Source organism: Engystomops pustulosus, chromosome 9 (genome assembly GCF_040894005.1).
Source record: "Engystomops pustulosus chromosome 9, aEngPut4.maternal, whole genome shotgun sequence".
Lineage (NCBI taxonomy): Eukaryota > Metazoa > Chordata > Amphibia > Anura > Leptodactylidae > Engystomops > Engystomops pustulosus.
In genome coordinates this window covers 99,539,699-99,560,224 of record NC_092419.1, presented here as the reverse complement: position 1 = coordinate 99,560,224, position 20,526 = coordinate 99,539,699, and the positions used below count along the sequence as shown (strand labels likewise).

At 42.2% G+C, this 20,526-nt stretch overlaps 1 protein-coding gene across 22 annotated transcripts in view; it reads left to right on the top strand.

Annotated features, from left to right (window-relative positions):
• Positions 1-20,526, top strand: part of DNM1 (dynamin 1) — a 56,221-nt gene that overhangs the window by 32,703 nt on the left and 2,992 nt on the right. For 5 of the 22 annotated variants that reach the window (XR_011849782.1, XM_072124556.1, XM_072124563.1 and 2 more), the window contains exons 11-21: positions 328-414; positions 499-569; positions 1,626-1,677; positions 3,265-3,276; positions 6,878-6,991; positions 9,362-9,471; positions 10,441-10,552; positions 11,038-11,049; positions 11,630-11,800; positions 12,124-12,365; positions 12,473-12,688. Coding sequence is in view for 21 of the 22 variants with exons in the window: in XM_072124556.1 (XP_071980657.1) it covers positions 328-414; positions 499-569; positions 1,626-1,677; positions 3,265-3,276; positions 6,878-6,991; positions 9,362-9,471; positions 10,441-10,552; positions 11,038-11,049; positions 11,630-11,800; positions 12,124-12,365; positions 12,473-12,688 (1,199 nt within the window). In the remaining variant the exon portion in view is untranslated. Of the gene's footprint in view, positions 1-327; positions 415-498; positions 570-1,625; positions 1,678-3,264; positions 3,277-6,877; positions 6,992-9,361; positions 9,472-10,440; positions 10,553-11,037; positions 11,050-11,629; positions 11,801-12,123; positions 12,366-12,472; positions 12,689-16,245; positions 16,283-20,168; position 20,526 lie in introns of those variants that run through there. The other 17 variants (XM_072124571.1, XM_072124570.1, XM_072124567.1 and 14 more) reach the window with 11 other exon arrangements.

Here is a 20,526-nt window from a genome sequence, read left to right as displayed (position 1 = left end):
GTCATGTGTTGTTTTTTGAAATGCATCCAAACCAGAGCCCAACCCCTGGGACTACACAGCGGATTCTGTCAGGATGCAAGGTAATTTATAACACACAATTATATTGTGATGCAAATGCTAAGAGAAATCAGAAAGAGATATTTGCAATGCAGGTGGGATGGGCTTCTGTAACCTGTCTTTGGTTTAAAGGGAACCTGTCACCAGGGACCTAATTTTCACTAAAAAAATTTCCAACGAGTCTCTCTGTATAAGAGTAGGTCACGAGCTTCATTGATGTTGCTGCATACGAGAAATGTTATCCCACACAGATCTGTATTTTTTTCACAGCTCAGTCAGTACCCCCATCTACGGGAGGAGATGGAGAGAATTGTGACCACATACATCCGTGAGAGAGAGGGCCGCACTAAAGACCAAGTAAGAATCCAGTAACATTGAAGTGATGACTCGCCTTATGGAGTGTCCACATTCATTCTAGTCTGATCTCCTCTGCCCACACAGGTCATGCTGCTGATTGACATTGAACTTTCCTACATGAACACAAACCATGAGGATTTCATTGGATTTGCTAAGTAAGACTGCAGCGGCAGTAAATGACCATGACACCTGTGCAGTAAGGGTTACTAAGGAAGTGGAAAAAGATAATGTTGGATATATCTGTTAGATATTGCTCTATGCCAGGATTTGAAAATTTTGGCACATTTCATATTTCACCTATTAATGTTAGGGGACAATCATGGTCACAGTCCAATGAGGCTAACAAGTGTCTATGTGGTCTATCTGTTAGGCCGGGACATCCATTTTGTGGCACAATCTAACTAAATTGCTGCAGCTCTTCCCAAAACAGTAATTGCATCACAACATTGGAAATACCGGTAATACAATAGTAAAGGGACATTTGCTTCAGTTTTGGTTATAGGGCCAGTTTTACTGTGAGGTAGTTTTTCTTCTATCCTACAATTCTCTTTCTTCTACCCTTCCTTTCCATTCTTTCTTATTCCCTACATTTCCTTTCCCTTCTTTCTTCATTCCTCCTTTTCCTTTCCCATCCTTTCCCTTCTTACTTTCTTTTTCTCTCCTATTAATTTCCCTTTAATTTCTTCTTCCATCCCGTTCTTTCGCTTCTTTCTTCTTCCCTCCCCCTGCTTTCCCTTCTTTCTTCATACCTCCCTTTCCTTTCAATTCTTTCTTCCCCTTTACCTTATTTTCTTCTTCTCCCCTCCCATTCCATCTTCTCCCCTCAAATTTCTTTTTTTCTTTTTCTTCTTTCCTCCCTTTCCTGTCCTTTCCCTTCTTTCTTCCTCACTTCATTCTTCTTTCTCCTTCCCTACTTTCGTTTCCCCTCTTTCTTCCTTCTTCCCTTCTATTCCTTTCCCTATTCCATTAATTTCTATTGGTCAGTATGCAATGTGTTAAACAAAACAGCGTGTAGACTAATAAAAATCACCTTGACTATACTGTATGTCCTGAAGCCAGTAGGACCTTGGGGGAGAATTAGCTAGCCAAACAAATCTCAACACATTATAGTAAGCATATATTCCCACAATCTTCCCCGTTTGTTTGAAGGACCCTATGATGGAGGAGCATCTGTAGAGACAGGTAACCTGGTCATGTGCTTTTCATTGTAGCGCACAGCAGAGGAGCAGCCAAATGAATAAGAAAAAAGCATCTGGGAACCAGGTGAGTGCAAAATATATCCAGAATTCTGGGTGCCCGACCCCTTACAGTAGTAAGGTTGCACTCAATTTGGCACCAAAGTTGGCAGAACAGAAGTTAGCAAAGAGACTTGTCATTCTTGAGGGGCCATGTAGAGAACGTTGGACTACATAGCAGAAATAGTCCCTACCTTTAAATTATGGGCATACATTTTCGTGGGCATACATTGTGGTCTTCTCTACAGTGCCAAGTGAGGTCACCTCTGAACCTTTAAGACACAAAGATACATTACATGTACCCAAGGTATCAGACACTATTGTGTTGCACATAATTATTGCTCCTCCTGCCAGAAAATTGTGGCCTGCAGTACTACTGTTTACCACTTAGATGGTAATACACTTCCCATAGATACCAATGCAATAGCGCAGTCTATGAACTGCAATAACTTTGTGATGAAACTTTTTTGTACCAACGGACATTACATTGTACCGTCCCTTTAAAGGGAACCTTGTAGTGGGTATGTCCACGCAGACTGCAGCCAGTGTTAGGTAGTATCCTCTTTGTGTTTGTTGTTACTAGCAGCAGCAGGACTGTGAAATATGGATTTATATTCCAGGTTTGTAGCTTCTCCAAGTGAACGGTGGTCGTGTCCTTACACTGCTGTGCTCTTTGCAGCCAGTGTTAGATATTATCCCTGTAGAGATGTGTAATCATACCTTTGCAATTTTTGTTAGTAGCAGCAGGACTGTGAAATGTGGTTTTATATTCCAGGATAGTGGCTTCTCCATGTAAGTGGTGGGTATGTCCTTAGAATTCTGTACTCTCTGCAGCCAATGTTGGGGATTTATAATCAAACCTTTGTGTTTGTTGTTAGTAGCATCTGGACTGTGAAATATGGATTTATATTGTATTTTCTCCAAGTGCACTGGGGGTGTGTAGCTTTTTGCATTGAACATCTACACAATTCATTTTTACTCTTTGGCAGTATTTAACCTGAAACCTACTACAACTTTTGGGAGCTCAATGCACAGAGCGCACAGCAGTGTGAGGATACTAACAATATACACAAAGGTATTACACAAAGGTATTATTACACACATCTCCAGGGATAATACATAATGGATTCTCTTTGGTATAATACATAACATGTTGAGGCCTACGCGGGTAATATACCATCTGGCAGTGTCATTAAGCTCCGGACACCTACAATGCAGCCACACGTTGGCCCGCAGGCAGTGGCGTAACTAGAAGCTGATGGGCCCCAGTGCAAAGTCTGTGCCGGACCCCCCAACTATAATGTATGGTTTATAGTAATAGTCTTCTCATATGGGAAAGTGACCCCATAAGGGGCCCCTAAACCTCTTGGGCCCAGGTGCGATCGCAACCTCTGTACCCCCTAAAGTTACGCCCCTGCCCGCAGGCTTTGGTCGACTGTGCCCGGGAGTGAGTGTGGTGTGACTGAGCCGGACCGGCATGTCATGCACGGCCTGCGGATAATGCAGCGACTCATAATTGGTTCTGCACCCGCGCTGCTAGTAATGTATATCCCTCTTCTTCTGCTCCCATCTCTCCTGTCCACTCTGCTGCTGTGGCTTTGGTTACCCTATGCAGGATGAAATCCTGGTGAGTAGTCAGGCAGCGGCTGAAAGCATAAAATTGAGGACGTGCATCAGGGCAGCCACACACAGACCCCCCTATTACCCCAATATTCATTTATATGCATTAAATCTGTTTCTGGCAAAGCTGGTTGGCACGCGGTGGGCTCTCTTGCTTAAAGGGAATCTGTCACCAGAATTACTTGTCATTTCTAGAATTGCCTCTCTTATGTGAAATCTCACACGTTTACCTATAATAAAATCTCCTCCAAAGTGATGTGAAAAAGAGTCATATTGTACCTGAGAAGAGTCAAATTTAGAGACTGTAGGGATAGATGTCTCTATCTTCAGTTCTGTAGTACCTAGAAACGTGCTGCTGGTGTGATATTAAAGATAAGAATCTCATCTAAAAGGCAGGAATTGGACTTTTATCTGCAGCTCCCATTTTTGTTAAGGGCCTTTATCAACAGCAATCTGATTCTTACCTTAAGGAATCGGCCATTGTGTGGACATATATCCCGTTGCACATTTGCGGCTATATATACGTGCTTACTGTACCGTGGTACCGCTGCAAAAAAGATAGAGCCAGTGTGAATGTACCCTATATATGACATGTTTCTAGGAGTTATAGATCTGAATTTATGGGGGAATCAGCTTCTAAACTTGACTCATCTCAGGCAAAATATGACTCTTCTCTGTTCATTCTCACATGACTTTGGGGGAGATTTTCCAGGTACACAGGTGTAATTTTACACAAATAAGGGAATTCTAGAAAGTCCATTTCATACCTGACCAGAGGGGGTGAGTAGTTTAATAGAGTAAAATCTGGTGATGGGTTCTTTTTAAAGATAACCGTTCTTTTACTTCACTCGCTCATGCGTCACTTCATAGGTTGCTCTTTCCTAAACAGCAGCAGTTACTATTATTATAATGCCGCCATTGTAGTTTTCACTCAGCTTTCCCTTAAACAGATATGGTTGAAAAGAAAATTGTGTCAGTCAGGGACTCTTATGGGAATAAGAAAATGTAACATCTGGAGGACTAAATGTTGACTACACATTTTTGGCAATGTAAAAACGTATATCCTTAGTTTACCACATAAAATATTTGAAAGAGAAGACATCTTTGTTGCTTATAGTAACCAATCAGTGCGCAGCTTGTATTGTGGACGAGCAGAATATGAAATGTAAGCCGCGCTGTGATTGGTTGTTATGGGAAACCAAACATACATTTTTTGAAAATGGAAGTATTCAATAAATTATAAGTCAGGAACGCAGTGAGAGGGGCAAAATCTCTCTAAATGGAGTGGGCAGGCCCAGATGCACCGTCTCCTTGTGCTCAGTCTCCCACCCCCCGTGTGTCCTCATCTCCTTTCCTCCTGTTCCTCTCCTTCTATAAACACCGTGTGTAAGATCCGAATAATAACCGCACGCATCATGATTCCGGTCATGATGCCTCATTATTAACCTGCGGGCCATCATACTATTAGCATAACATCCAGACGATCCTCGCAAATCCAGCTCTACATTCAATCCACGTGATGGTGGTCTGTTATAGCCACGGGGAAGAATTACCACAGACTTTTAGTAATTTAAAATTTGCATATGATGAATATGGATTATATCAGACTGATATTGTCCTAGAAATATTGATTCTATAAAGGGAAAGTCACCCAAATATTAGAAAAACAAAAGCTTGCTAACTTCGGAGTAGCAGGGAATCTAATATGGCTGCTGAGGGGCTCCCTCAGAGAATTTCTAAAATATCTTTACAATAATATCATTGTAATATGTTCCCATAAGGACTAAAAGTCCATGTTCTCTGCTGTATGGACTTAAACACCCATGCAACAATTCTGGCTCACATTAGGGTTCCTCATCTGACCCCCCTCTTTGCCCAAATAGTGCATTTGTTTAGGGGTTGTGGGTTAAACCCCTGGCAAGAATGAGACACCATCTTATATCTATCCCCCGACAACAAAAGTTTAGAGAAAAATGGATCAGCCATGTTTGATTTCAACATGGCCGAACCTTTGTTTTTAAGGAAGATAAGCCGCTGCCAGAGAACATGTGGATATTCCACTGAGCTAAGTAAACTTGATTATCTAGCGTCAGTCCAAAGGGCTGCTCATCTGACACCTTTCTAACATGTATGGGCATCTTTAGGGTTAAAACTTGCCGCCATTGCCTGAAAATCTATTTGGAAGTGAAAACTTAGGGAAGGAGTTGGATTGAGTATCTTGCATACTGCAATTCCATCCATGCTATCTGTTAGTGTTCAGATTACACATATGGCAGACTTGAGACACGGGTGACACTCGCAGTACTAGAAGAGTCCTGGCTTCTATATCATCGCTTAGCTTGGCCTGGCGCTCCACAACATGGCCACTGTTTTGTGCCTGTGCCGGTGGATGGATTTGCATTACTCTATTTATGGCTTTATGGTTGTGCATGCTCTTCCCTATGGTCCGATGTAATGATAACCCTCATCATCACTCATGCTCAGCTTTTCCTAATGTGGCCTCATATCAACGTTATGTGACATCCATGACTCAAGTGGGCACAGGTGTACATAGAGGAAGGGGCTTCCATAAAACCTGGTTCAAGCTGAGACACTCAAAACCTTGGTCATCTCTAGTAGTGACCCTCAAACCAGTTCCTCTGGGGGATGGGTCATCCCTAGCCATTGGTCCTCACGGGCTTCCTCTATGGTACCAACACCCTTACCAGTGGCCCATGTCATTCCATGTTACTAACATAAGGTTGAATTTAATTATCCAGTTACAAAAGAAACAAACGACTCTTAAAGGAATTTTATAAGATCTGAAAACATGGCTCCCTTCATCCAGAAATAGCATCCCCTTTGGTTGCATCTGGCATTGCAGTTCAGTTTTGTTGAAGTGAATGTGGCCCAGCTGCAATACCACATACAACCTGTATACAGTGGTGGCACTGTTTTTAAAAGAAAGCAGCTATGTTTTCGTTACTGTGTATCTTTGATGTCCATTTCTTTATGAAATCTTTGGACCAATACCAATATTGCGCCAATATTTTATTAAGCATCTCTTCCACTTTTATAGTGTTATTCCGCTGTTTCTTTTTTTCCTTTGTGGTTTTCAGTTGTGTTGCATTCCTTCATGCATGCAGAGTGATTTGTAAATCTGAAGGTGATTCTCCGTAAACCACAATCTTTGTTCATGAAGTTGATAGATAAATACAAGTTCATTCAGCTCACCGACCACCAGTACCGGGAGTGCGCACGGATCATCCTCTTGGATCCCAAGGCAGTTTGCAATAAAATAAAGAAATGAGCCAGTGCTCCCCATGGTATCCTATAAAATTCCTTAGTCCAAGTCTTTTTTTTTATATCCAAAAAGCATTTTACAACAAAAACACCAGCACGAAAACTGACTTGTTTCAAACGCTCTTAGTCATGGTACATGGTGCGTCGGTTTTTGTGCTGGATGTCAAATAAAGCTGGACTAAACTATTTTATCTCATACCTTGGTGAATGCTCAATCTTTTTGGTAATGCCAAATATGAAGGAGGTGACAAGGCAGGTAATGTGTGATACTAACCATTTTTGATCCCTAACCACTTCTAGCAGTAACATGTTCTTTCCTCTAACAGGTGATTCGGAAGGGATGGCTGACCATCAATAACATTGGTATAATGAAGGGAGGTTCTAAGGAGTATTGGTTTGTGCTTACTGCAGAGAACCTATCCTGGTACAAGGATGATGAGGTATGTCATGCAGAATAATGAGTGCAGCTCTGAAGTATAATACAGTATGTAACTTAGGAACAGTACAGGATTAGTAATGCCATGTATGTACACAGTGGGGCTTATTTACTAAGGGTCCACGGAGCGCATTTTCGTCGGGTTGCCCGATGATTTCCAGTTTTGGGGATTTTACCAGTAACAGGGGATTTTGGCGCATCGGCGCTGGCTTGCACGCGACACAAATCGAGGAAGGGGGGGGCGGGCCGACGGATTCGGACTACGCGCGGGATATAACATTTAGAATTGTGTTGCAAGACATGCACTTACAAGCATCCAGAAGAACAAGGTGAACTCCGGTGGACCTCAGCGGGGAAGTGACGGATGCAGGAACTCGAGCGCACGAGCTTCGTGAATCGCGCTCGACTTCATCTTCGTCAGACTGTCCAGATCGGGGATCGCGACAGGACCAGGTAAGTAAATTTGCCCCAGTGACTGCACCAGCCGCAGAATAGTGAGTACAGCTCTGGAGTATAATAAAGGATGTAACTCGGGATCAGCTGATGGGCCCCAGTGCAAAGTCTGTGCATGGGCCCCCAAATATAATGTATGGTTTATAGTACTAGTCTTCTTACATAAGTGATTGCCACTTTATTGCCCCCCCCTAAGCCTCTTGAGCCCCTCAAGTTACGCCCCTGCCCATATTGCTTTCCTTTTAGTGTATTATCAATAGTTACTGTCCTGCAGTTCTTATTTTTCTTGTGGTGGCGTTTTCACTTCCAGCTCAGTGTGAGGGTCTAGAAAACGCTGACACGGCACCTCTACACTGGCGGCTCTGTCCTGCCCAGAATCACTTGCAGATGTAGCAGAGTTTCCCCTTAGTGGAATTTCCTCCCAAAGTTCTTTCCAGGATAAATAAACTGTTACAGAAGCCTCATACATATTCACCGGATATACTTCATATACAATTACATCATATACCATATATTTTTTAAAATATTGTTATCTATATAAATAAATGAATAAATAAAAAATAAAAAAATTGTGTGTAACGTGTGGTCCTGGTAGGGCAGAATCAGAGCCATGATTGAGAAAATATTATCCAAGCCAAACGTCTGCACTGCTGCTTTATTACTTCTTGGATGATTTATTTTTTTAGTTTTCTCCTAAAAGATAACATAACTAAGATTTTGGAGGTATAGGACTAAAGGAAGACACCAGGTCAAATAGTGTTATACCTAGTGCAGGGCCTGTGTAAATATGGGCCACATTTTCATAAGATAAGCCACACCCCTTTATACCTAAGCCACACCCCATTGTTAATCTAGTCAGAAAAACTGTCTCAAATCTCACATTTGCACCTATACACTTGAATTGAGGCACAATAAGGCAAGTAAATTTACGTTTGTCTATATTATGCGGGTCTCAAAAGAGCAATTCTAACTTAAATTTTACCATCTGAGAAATATAACGTAACCAAGTCCCCACTTAAAGGGGCGGTTCCACATCTGCTGGAGGTTTGCCATAGGCAGTAATTGGAAACATGCGCTGGACTAGGTTTCTCCAGTGAGTTTTCCATGTGTCTCATGCGCTGGGTTCGTATTTCATTCTCGCATAGTAACCCTTTCCTATCTGCTACGTATGAATAGCTAGAGATATCCACATGTGTTACCACTTTTATGGGGCTGCAGCCCTCATAGAAGGTAATAGAGTACCCGTCATGTATTTGGGGTAACCCGGGAACCATAAGGAGCAACCCGCTTTGTGGTACAGAGGTTAAAGGTGATGATGAGACTGTATGGTGGCGCCCCCTAGTGCTAGGATAGAGCCGCTAGCTCTTGTTATGGAGGTTAGAGGAGTGCAGTTCCGATGTGAAGAGGGGGTGTAAGGTGTATTACCCCAAAACATACCTGGCCTGTGTGTAGAAAATGTGCACTAAAATCCAGGCTTTCTGGCAAGGAACGTCATGACCTATATTTATAAAAGAATCGCTTCCCCTCCCCCATTGAAATGAATAGGAATCGGATTACTGCACAAATTTCTCTGTCTAGATTCTGTTTGTCTCTTTAATAAATTCATGACACCCCAGATGTGAATGGAAAGTGATGTGTATTTCAGTGATCAGCTGATTATGACTAAGAATCATGAGCTTGGCTCGAAACGCGAAGGTTCTGCCGTATCCGCTGTCCGCTTGTTTTATGGCTGATCTCATGAGATTTTAAGTTTTGTTTCATTTGGAAAAAGTCCAGCATCTTCTTGTGTAGATCTACAGGAAATGATACTACTACTAAGGAGCTGTATAAACAGGATAATAATGATTATGTTTCTATATATGTATCAAGCTTTATAATGTACAAAATGTAACAACGACACATTCCTTTTCCCTGACTGCAGGAGAAAGAGAAGAAATACATGCTTCCCCTGGATAACCTGAAACTGAGAGACATCGAGAAAGGGTTTATGTCCAGCAAACATATATTTGCCCTGTTCAACACTGAGCAAAGGTGAGGCCATGTGTGTGTGGTCATAATGCTAAAAATCCACAGAAAGGCATAACTCAATATCAATAGAGGTTCTACCGGATGGAGGAGAGCGATGGAGTAGACACCTTCTACTTCTATTTTAAAGGACATCTATCACCAGATCAAAGATTGTAAACCAAGCATACGACATACTGGTGTGCACCCTCTCTGGCAGGATCCGCTCCTCTTTTAGCTTCTTATGCCCTGGTTTAAAAAAAAAAGGCTTTTAAAATTATGGTAATGAGCCTGAGGGGCTCCAGACTCCATAGGAGTTAATGGAGCCTGGAGCCACTCAGGCTCATTTGCATAATTTTTAAAGCCCTTTTTTCTTTAAAACAAGGGCATTAGAAGCTGAAAGAAGATGAGATCCTGCCAGAGGGGGCACACACCAGTATGTCTGTATGTTTGGTTTACGTTCCTTGATCTAGTGATAGATACCATACAATGCCAGAATAATATGGTCAAACTTTCACAAAATTTGCACCAAAACATCCATCTTGTGATGTTAACCTTTCAAAAACGTCTCTAAGAGAAAGGGATGTCCCAAGATTAATGGGACATTAATAATTCTCCACCAGATGATTGAGATTGAATTGTGACCAGTGGGTCCTATTCTAATTTTTTTTTGTATATAAAAACCCATTGGGGAACATTTACTTACCCGGTCCAGTCGCGTTTTCCGACACTGATTCGGGTCTGCCGTCATTCACTAAGGTCCGTGCACCCGAAATCTGACTGTGTGCACCAAAATCCCGGGGCAATTAATCAGAAATCGTCAGGAAACCCGACGAAAGTGCGCGATTCGGACCCTTAGTAAATGAGCCCCATAGTTCTTCTGGTCTTCCCAGACGATCAGTGTCCTAAAAATAATTTCTCCCTTAACACAACTATATGGGTGTATAATATGTGCAATGTTCTGAACATCTATATTGTTCTCTGTGCTCCTTGAAGGAACGTTTACAAGGATTACCGTCAACTGGAGTTGGCCTGCGAGACTCAGGAGGAGGTGGACAGCTGGAAGGCCTCATTCCTAAGGGCTGGAGTTTACCCAGAAAGAGTTGGGGTAGGTCCAAAGATATTCAGCATTGAAAATGTGATGTCCTATACAGATTCTGAATATATTGTCCAGTGATCTTTACATAAAGGTTTATAGAAGTTGTCACTACATTCAAGTCCTTTGTCAATGCCCGAATGTCCTTTACATACTGACCATCGGAAGCGGTCATAACCCTTTAGATATTTCTCCTCATTCACATGCACACTCAGTCTGGCTTGTCAATATGGAGTGGGGAATGACCCACTGACAGACACCTTTTTTCCCTGACAAGGGGTCGTCCCAGGTTTCCTCACGACCCCCTCACTGTCTCCTCTCATTTCTTGGTGGGTTTTTTGTTCTTCCCGGCCAAGTCCCCTCCCATTTGATTATTTCCTGTTTTATAAATCTGAGGCCCCAGGATCCCTCCTTAACCACTAACTCTGGTGTTTTTCTATTTTGTCCCCTTTTGTGTGTTTGATTTTACTATGTTATGGCTCAATCTGACTTCAAAGGACAAGGATAAAGTAAGTTGTGCTATTAGCTCCGGGAGTCATGATACTTTCTCTCCTGCTTCTTTAACAACCTCACTTTCCTTTCTTTTCCTCCCATGAAAAGGCCCCCGCGGCTCAAGACTTGAGTTTTCAGGGGGGCTTCAGTACTTCCCTGGCCGTCCTCATCATTTTTATCCTCAGTTCCGTCTGTTTCCAAGTCTGGTCAGAACATTTAATTTGGGGTCTCTCCCTCTTTTTTTTTCTCTCCTGGTTCTGACATTTTCCTGACTTCTCTTCATTAACATTCTTTTTATTTTGCATGCCTGACATGAGACATTGAACCGGTCCAGCCTAGGTAGCCCACGAGGGTCGTTGCTTTTTTATTACCCACCAAAGAGTTGCCCAACCAAGAAAATATGTATATGGTCTCCTAAGAAAGAGAAAACCCTAGCACTTGTAATGTCATCAAGCTAATTTTGGTGGAAGACGACAATTTCCCAGGCTCTTTCGGTTCAGTGTCGGCAACAAACTATGCTATGGACGCAGCTATGAAGGAGTCTGTTGCCCGCATCATACATCCACTTTCTACTCTTTTGCTTGTATTGTGCTGCAGGCGAGCGAGTCGGAGGAGAATGGTTCTGACAGCTTCATGCACTCTATGGATCCTCAACTGGAGCGGCAAGTGGAAACCATTCGTAACCTGGTGGATTCCTACATGGGCATCGTCAACAAGACCATCCGGGACCTCATGCCCAAAACTATTATGCATCTCATGATAAATAATGTAAGTGTACCTGTTTATGTCCATTATATTATCATGTGTGACACTAACCACACATATGGGACAGCCTCCAAACCCTTTATGGTATGGATGGTTTAGTAACCTACTCAAAGCCCCCCAAAGGCTATATCTGGATTGCCATACACTTTGGATAGGCACCAGTATTAAAATGCATATACACAGCAGCCAATGTGAATAAGAAGGTAGATCCTAAGGGAAATGGGGTTAATGTAAGAGTAATGATAAAGGAATATGGAGGTAATAGATAGCAATGTCCACAAATTGTTCTCCGGCATGGAGCTCATGCAGTTTCTCCCTTTTCTTAGACAAAAGAGTTCATCCACTCAGAGCTTCTCGCCAACTTGTACTCCTGCGGTGATCAGAATACGCTGATGGAAGAGTCGATGGAACAGGCGCAACACAGGGATGAGATGTTACGCATGTATCATGCTTTGAAGGAAGCCTTAAATATTATCGGAGACATCAACACAACCACTATAAGCACCCCAATGCCACCACCTGTAGATGACTCTTGGCTACAGGTACAAAATGTACCTACAGGTCGCAGGTAAGTGGAAAGGAAGACCCAGGTTCAAAGGTGAAAGCCATAAGACATAGAAACTGCTGACTAATTAGTGCACATTACATTGTTATTAATGACTTATTGTAATTCAGGTCACCTACATCAAGCCCTACTCCACAAAGGAGAGCACCTGCGGTACCTCCAGCCAGACCCGGCTCACGAGGACCAGCACCAGGTCCACCTCCACCTGGTAGCACACTTGGCAGTGCACCACCAGTTCCATCACGACCTGGGGCATCCCCAGATCCCTTTGGTCCACCTCCCCAGATTCCCTCTAGGCCTAACCGTGCCCCTCCTGGTGTACCTAGGTAAGTTCGCATAATCCTATAATATTCTTATAGGCACAATATTCCTCATAACCACATTATAAGAAATATCTAAATTTGTAAAACTCTAATATTCAGGCTTCAATCCAGTATTCAGAGGCGACTAATCCAGGATCCTATGCTCACAACTAACAGGGTTTGTAAATTAATATTCAAGGAAGTGGATCATATTTTTACATTATAGATGAGGGATTAGTAACCTTTGAATATTGGCCTAAATTTAAAGCAAACATGTCACTTTGGCATCCAATCTTCAGTTTACTTGTTATAGACCAGGAGGAGCTGAGCAAATTGTAGATTGTGTGCTATCTGCAGGCAGGAAATGCTGAGCAGATTGTACCTAGTGTCCTAATTGCAGGCAGAATGTTATAGAGCAGAAGGAACTGAGAAGATTATACATAGTTTCCTTTCTTCAGGAAGCATGTTATAGAGGAGGAGGAGATGAGCAGATATTATATAGTGTCATGTCAGCTCCTCCTGCTCTATAACATGCTGCATGTAAAAGAGACACTGTGTACAATCTGTTCAGCTCCTCCTGCTCCGTAACTTGCTGCCTGCAGATAGGACACTAGATACAATGTGCTCAGCTCTTCCTACACTATAACATGCTGACAGCAGATAGTACACCGTGTACAATCTGCACAGCTCATACTGCTGTATAGCATGTTGCCTGCAGATAGGACATTATGTACAATCGGTTTAGCTTCTGATCCTCTATAATATGATACCTGCATATAGGACACTACGAACAATGTGTTCAGCTCCTTCTGCTCTATAACATGCTGCCTGTAGATAGGAAACTAATCTGCTTAGATCCTCCTGCTCTATAACATGCTGCCTGCAGGCAGGACACTATGTACAATCTGCTTAGCTCCTCCTGCTCTATAACATGCTGCCTGCAGATAGGACACTGTGTACAATCTGCTTAGCTCCTCCTGCTCTATAACATGCTGCCTGTAGATAGGATACTACATACAAACTCCTCAGCTCCGACTGCTCTATAACATTCTTCCTGTGGATGAAACTCTATGTTAAATGTGACAGGTTTGTTTTATTTGTAACATACCTGTAGCTCTAAATCCTGCAGATGTACCATGCCTGATCCCCATCATTGTGACAGGAAAAGTGCTACCTTAATGACAAATCTGGCCGGTTAAAATTGCCAAAATTTCCACAAGTGTCCTTACAAATGAATATCATGGAAATTCAAAATATCATTAAAATAAAACTATAGTAATTGACTTTTATCAGAAGACGCATCCTGGTCCATTGTTGCATGGGACTGATGGGTCATACTCAATGTGCGGCTATGGGTGACTGCCGCCTCCGCAGTGCCCGGGTACCGGATGAGGGAGCTTTCTGTGTTAATCACTTGGCACATTCCTAGATCTCAAGTCATCTCCATGGTGGATAGCACGTCGCTACATAGTGCATCATACCACTGTCACCGCCATGTCATCCATGCTCTTCCCTTTATTTTACACAGCTTTTCCCTTCTCCCCATTTCATCCTGCAATTCTCTATTCTATATACCCCCACCCCTGCTTCCCTCTCCCTTAGACCCGGTAGTGGCTACATATTTATACCAGTACTGCACTGACCTATAGAGCTTGGACTGCGTATGTACTGCTTACAGCTTAAAGGGCTACTCTGTACAAGCACTTAAGCCTCTTTAAAGGCCCTTTAAGGAAAAGTAGGTGGTCTGTCTGCATCTGAAATGGACCTAAGTTTGGGGGACTTTAATGGTAGCTAATCACATGACCATTTTGGAAGAACCAATATACTTTTCAGTTAAAGGGTTCACGTATTTCATTAAAGGGAACACATGACTACAAAGAGGCTCTTTACATTAAGTGTGATGGCTTGTACCTTTTAGGTTGTGTTTACACATTGCGTTAACATGGTGTTAACATCGAGTTTACATAGCATTCACATAAATGAGTTGTAAATGTAATGTTAACACAGTGTACATGCAACGTATGAACGCAGCCTTAGTTCTGGGGGACAGGTTCCAATCAACTCTCAATTCTGCACCATTTTCAATGTTGCTGCTTGTTGTCGGTGAATGAAAACATTCATTCTACCTTGCGGAGGCTGAATCTTCTCCTTATCATCTCCATCACTATCATATGTAGCCTATGTGTGTAGGACACGGTCAGGAAAGATTTCAGCCTGTGGATGTAAATTGCTGTATTTCCATTCACCATCAGCAAGCAATGATTTTAAAAATTGTGAGGAAACTGTACTCTAGAAAGACCCGAGTGCATATAGGCAGCAAATTGGAACCTCTGTTTGTGTCAGTTTTGGTGCTCCCCCTCTCCCCATTTCTCATGTATATAGAATGAGGGTTCATTCTCCACAGCTAGATTCATCAATGACATCATGGTGAGATCGCCCGCCACAAGTCCCTCAGGGATGTTGTGTCCGTGGTATGTGCCGATGAAAGCTTGATACACATGACAACAACAAAAAAACCCCAAAACTGATGGTTTTGCATCCACAGAACTTATACAGTATTATGTGTCTCTATGGTAACAGACAACAAAGTATGTAGTCTGATGCCAGAGCATTATAGTTGTCCTCTGCTTCTTTTATCATGAAGTAGGAGCAAGATGTAAGAGATTATGGGGGAGATTTAGCAGGACTTGTACACCAGTTTTCTGGTGTACAAGTCCTGAAATAATCACAATTACTAGTGAACCTCCAGGTATTGAGAAAATGTCCCCCTTTATCAGTGGCGTAACTAGAAGCTGATGGGCGCCTGTGCAAAGTCTGTGCCAGGCCCCGACTATAATGTATGGTTTATAGTAATAGTCTTCTCATATGGGAAAGTGACACCATAAGGGCCCCCTAAACCTCTTGGGCCCGGGTGCAATCACAACCTTTGCACCCCCTCAAGTTACGCCCCTGCCCTTTATGCCACCTCCACACCAGGGGTGTGAAGTGGACATGACCGGCGGCAGAGTACACCAATCCGTAGGGGCAAGGACTTCATCATACGCCGGTGCACGAGCCCTGCTGTATGATACATCCCCCTTTGACTATAAAATCTAACTACACAAGATTTCATTGTTGTCTGTTACCATGGAGAGCTGTACAATGTTCAGATATTGTCACTTACCAGATACAAAAGTATTGGAGTCTAGTTATCATGTGTAAGCTTCATCAAATACTGAACTTTTACTGACTTCATTTATCAAAAAACAGCATTCACAAGACTGACTCTACTCATGACTCGGGGCCCATAGATATATGGACTAGACCTTAATAGTCCAATGTTGACCACCGACCCCAATCTTACAAGCACGCAGAATGTTGATGTACAATGGTGTCTGGATCAGATGTTAGCATGTATGTGTAGGACTACATCAGTCTCCATTTTGTTTAGGTGCCACGAATAGTCCGGCTGTGGCTGTATATTAATGTATGCTTGTATGTATATGTATCATGGTCAGCCATGGTCCTGTGTATGCATACGTGGCCCTGACATGCTCCTGGCTGTGGCTGTTCTCAGCCTCTGACTTCATGTTATTTTTCAGAATAACTATCAGTGACCCATGAGGAACACTCGTCACGGTATGTCACGCATTTCAAGTCATGTGACCTGTGTGCCTCCTTTTCCTCGTCATGTGATTTTCACGTGTGTGTGTGTGTGTGTTGCGCAAATGTTTCCCCCCATCTGCTATCTCTTGCCCTGTTGCCAGGCTTTTTTTTATGTTACCTCTGTTAGATTCTGGACTTCAACATTCTCATCATGGGATATGGATCCTTTAAGGGATAGTTGTAATAGTCAAACAAAGAATTACTTACTGAGGTCAGATGCAAGATGTGTGCACCATGTAAGAGTAGATGGATCGTTATGGTCCTTCATGTACAGCCCCATTAAGACTATCTAGAACAACACTTGGAGGGTGTTAAAGGGGTTTCACTTGAATATTTCAGTACCTTACCATTTTTGAGATCTTTGCTTGCTGTCAGTGAATGAGAGGAATCCTAGTTATATTCAGAGACCGTAACTCTGTACACAGCTCTGTACACAGCTGCTCTCAGCTAAGAACTAGATATATAACTGAAGCTTTCCTGTACATTTGCCCTGTCGGAAAGTCCATGCATGTGGACTTTTGTGGGCAGAGAATTTATTGCTCTTTTAATACCACGTGGTTGAAACAACAGGTGAAGATGCTTGTCATCTATCTGTCTAGTTATAGATCTCATATAATTTGTCTATATCTACTCTATATATCTGTCTAACTATTATATATCTAGATATTTATCTATTTATCTATCTATCTCTCATATCTGTCTCCTATAATCTTCTATTATCTATCTCTCATATCTTTCTATTTTCTTTAATCTATCTAGGTATCTATATATACTCCCCTTAATGCATATAAATCTATCTATATATCTATATCCTCTTTCATATTTATCTTCTATCATTAATCTCCCTATTATCTTTCTCTCTCCTATAACATTCTCCTACAGTCCCATATTACAGATACTTGCCATACTACTGTTTGTAAACTACAAAGTGTTGTTATTGTGCAGGGCTAAAGGTAGCATTTTACTGAACGTGAATGTTCATAAAATAGTTTTATTTTGGGTCTCCACACTTGGCCCCAATTTGTCTAACCAGTGGCATAGATTTCTCTGCTGGTTTGCTACAGTGTATCAGTCTCAGGAAAGAACCAGGCTAGGACCAGCCTAATATGAAGCATAGTTTTCTTATTGACTGACATCAAATTAATGTCTTAAAAATGGCAAGGAATAAAAAAACTCAAGAAAAAATGTATATACCGTATATAGTTGGAAATTGTCTTGGACACAAAGTTGTAATATATTCAATACCCAGAGACCAAAATTGCTAATAGGTGCCACGCCCAAGCTGTAAATTGTCAGGATATACAGTATGGACGTTTCCTCAGTTGAGCACCATCGGACATATCGTCATTCAGATCAGCCACACTTATCTCCTCTTCATCTGCAGCTCATAAGAGACTGAGTCTAGTGAATAGCTAAAAAGTGCCAGTGCCTCACATCTTCTATGTTTATTGAGAATTGTGAGGATAATCACAAAAGTGCATTCACACGAACGTATGCCTACCCGGCACACATCAGGCGTGCTGGAGAGTAGGAGAGCTGAGTGTTGCTCACTCCTCCCCTGTCCATACAAAATAGAGCTGCATCTTTTTTGCAGCCACGGCACAATATGGTTAGCACTCGTTGTGCTCACTGTACCAAGCCCAAGCACCATATCCAACTATGGGGGCCTATATCTAGAAGTCCGGATATACATCCCTCACACGTTTGTGAGAATACACCCTAAGATCTAAGAAGGCTTTGGCCACTGGTCATGTAACTATGTCTTCTTTTGTAGTCTCTAAACCTTCAAAGTGTCCTTCCTTTTGGAAACCTGCCCTTCTATTTGTGGTTCTCCAGATGTTCAGGGGATGGTGACTGCTAATCTAAGGATCCCGCTAATCTAAGGATCCCATTGTCGGACTGGACCACCAGAATAGAAGATGCTCCGGTCCGACTAGGCTCTAACCTAATACATGACATATGAGGCCCAACTGGAGACAACCCAATTTCAAAGCTACTAGGATTTACTCCCTAGAGGTTGATGGAGGGTGGCCCAAGGAATCCAAGTCCAACACTGAAGGAACCCCAAAGTTTGCTCTTTTCCTGATGTTTCCTTCAAGTCCTTTTTACACTAAGCAGTCACCATTGAGAAGTGAATGCCCCTACTACATCATTTTGGTGGTCAACAGTAGCATGGTCCTGCTTTGTGTAATCAAAATTTCTCCAATAGATCCCACTGAGATAAGCATTGTACCACATTTATCTCTATTCTGGTTGTTCCTGTTTGTCAGTCTCTTCCGTTTGTCCTTGCTTTCTCTTTCCACCCTACATTCTTATCTCACTACCATCTTTCTTTCCCATTGCTTTTATCAGCTTGTTGTATGATAATAACCAGTGCCTGGCAACTCGGCCTGAATGTCACTCAACTCTCCATCTTATCACAATCGTGAAATCACATGCACCCTTCTTATCTCACATACCCATGAAACCTCATTCCCCAATTGTCACTGCAGCGGGATCATTTCTTCATACTGACTGCAACACAACCCACTGCCGAAATCCTAATTGCTGTTACTGTTTCATCCCACCATAGATAGGGGGTCATGTGTACAAACCATATCAGAGGAAAAACAGCGCCACTGTCTATGGCAGCTAATCAGATGCCAGCTTACAATTTGAAATTATCTTTTTCAAAATGGCAGCTGCAATCTGATTGGCTGTAGTAGGGTTTTCCAGCATCCTTCTACTGTGCGCTATTTTCTTTATACATGACCCCAGTTAGTTTTGCTTCCCATATATCCGCAGTCCTGGATCATCCCGCATGTCCTTGGCTTTTGAGTTATAGTTGTGATTGTGATTTTGCTGTGTTTGCTCTTTGTTTCTCACACACAGTCAGCCCTCCTAAACCTGACATGGACAGAGCATGGAGGACATTGGAAAGCCTCATGTACAACATATGAAGCCGTCCTCTTATTTGTTGATATTTCTATCTTTCAGAAATGAATGTTTGGCTTAAAAAAAACAAATACATTGGGTATAAAATTACCACATACTTTGTGAAGGAATCAACAAAACCCTAAATATAAATGTGTTATCCTAGATTTTATCAATAAAGTTTATTGAAAACAATTTAGGAAGCACTTGTTTAAGCCATCTAATAGTAGGCCTGAAATTGTTACCCATAACAACCAATCAAAACTTTTCTTTAATTTTTCCAGAGCAGTTGAAGAAATGATAACTGACCTCTGATTGGCTGTTGTGACAGAGTAAAGACCGTCTTTCAGTCAGGCAGTTGGGATATATGAGGATTTTTGTTGTATATTATTTGGAGCAACATGTTCACATCTGCAGTTGGTTGTTAATATAGAACATAGCAGTGTCAAGGTGTCAGTGGGGGAACCATATTGTTACACACAGCTGCGCCTCATATGTTAACACTGCCTGAGTGGAAAACTGTCCATGTTGTTCATCGCAACCAAAGCGCAGCTTTTATTTCTCCACAACAGTTTGAAAAATAAAAGATGAGTTCTGGTTGGCTCTGGTGGACTACAAGTGTAATAGAAACCATTTAGAGTTCACTTCTTATGAAAAATAAAATCCAGTGCCCCATAGTAACTACTGTTAACTTATGTCCATAAACGAATCCTACGAAAAATAAAGCTTGGGTAACAGGACCAAATATTCTTGCTGCATGAGGCGGCCATTTTGAATCCAGCTGTTTTCATATTCTTTTGAAGTGGACAGTTCCTTGAAGTAATCTCTCATTGTTTTAGCCCTGGTCTAGCTGGCAGGGGAATCGGGGCTGACTGTCCTCATGTCATGGATGATGCTAATCACGCTCTGTGTTCTCTTGTCTGTTCTTGTTTTTATTTCCATTCAGCAGGAAGGCTCCCGCATCACCTACACGACCCACCATTATCCGACCTGCCGACCCGACCCTCTTAGATTAAAAAATGGAGGCCTGGCTGCCGAACACAGCTTTCTCCCCCATCCCTTCTCCCAAACCCCCCCATCACACCTATTCCGGGCATGGTGAATACGTCTCCCCCTCTACCACTGTGTTGTAAACACTGGCTCAGTGTCACGATGTATTGTATTGTACAGATGTGTAGTATCGTCCCTCTGCAGCTCCATATTGTGATGTTTATACACCTGCAATGTCTGGTTGATATATAGATATATATATATTTTATTTTTTCTTGCTTTTTTTTCCCCCCGCTGCTACGCCACATCCTACC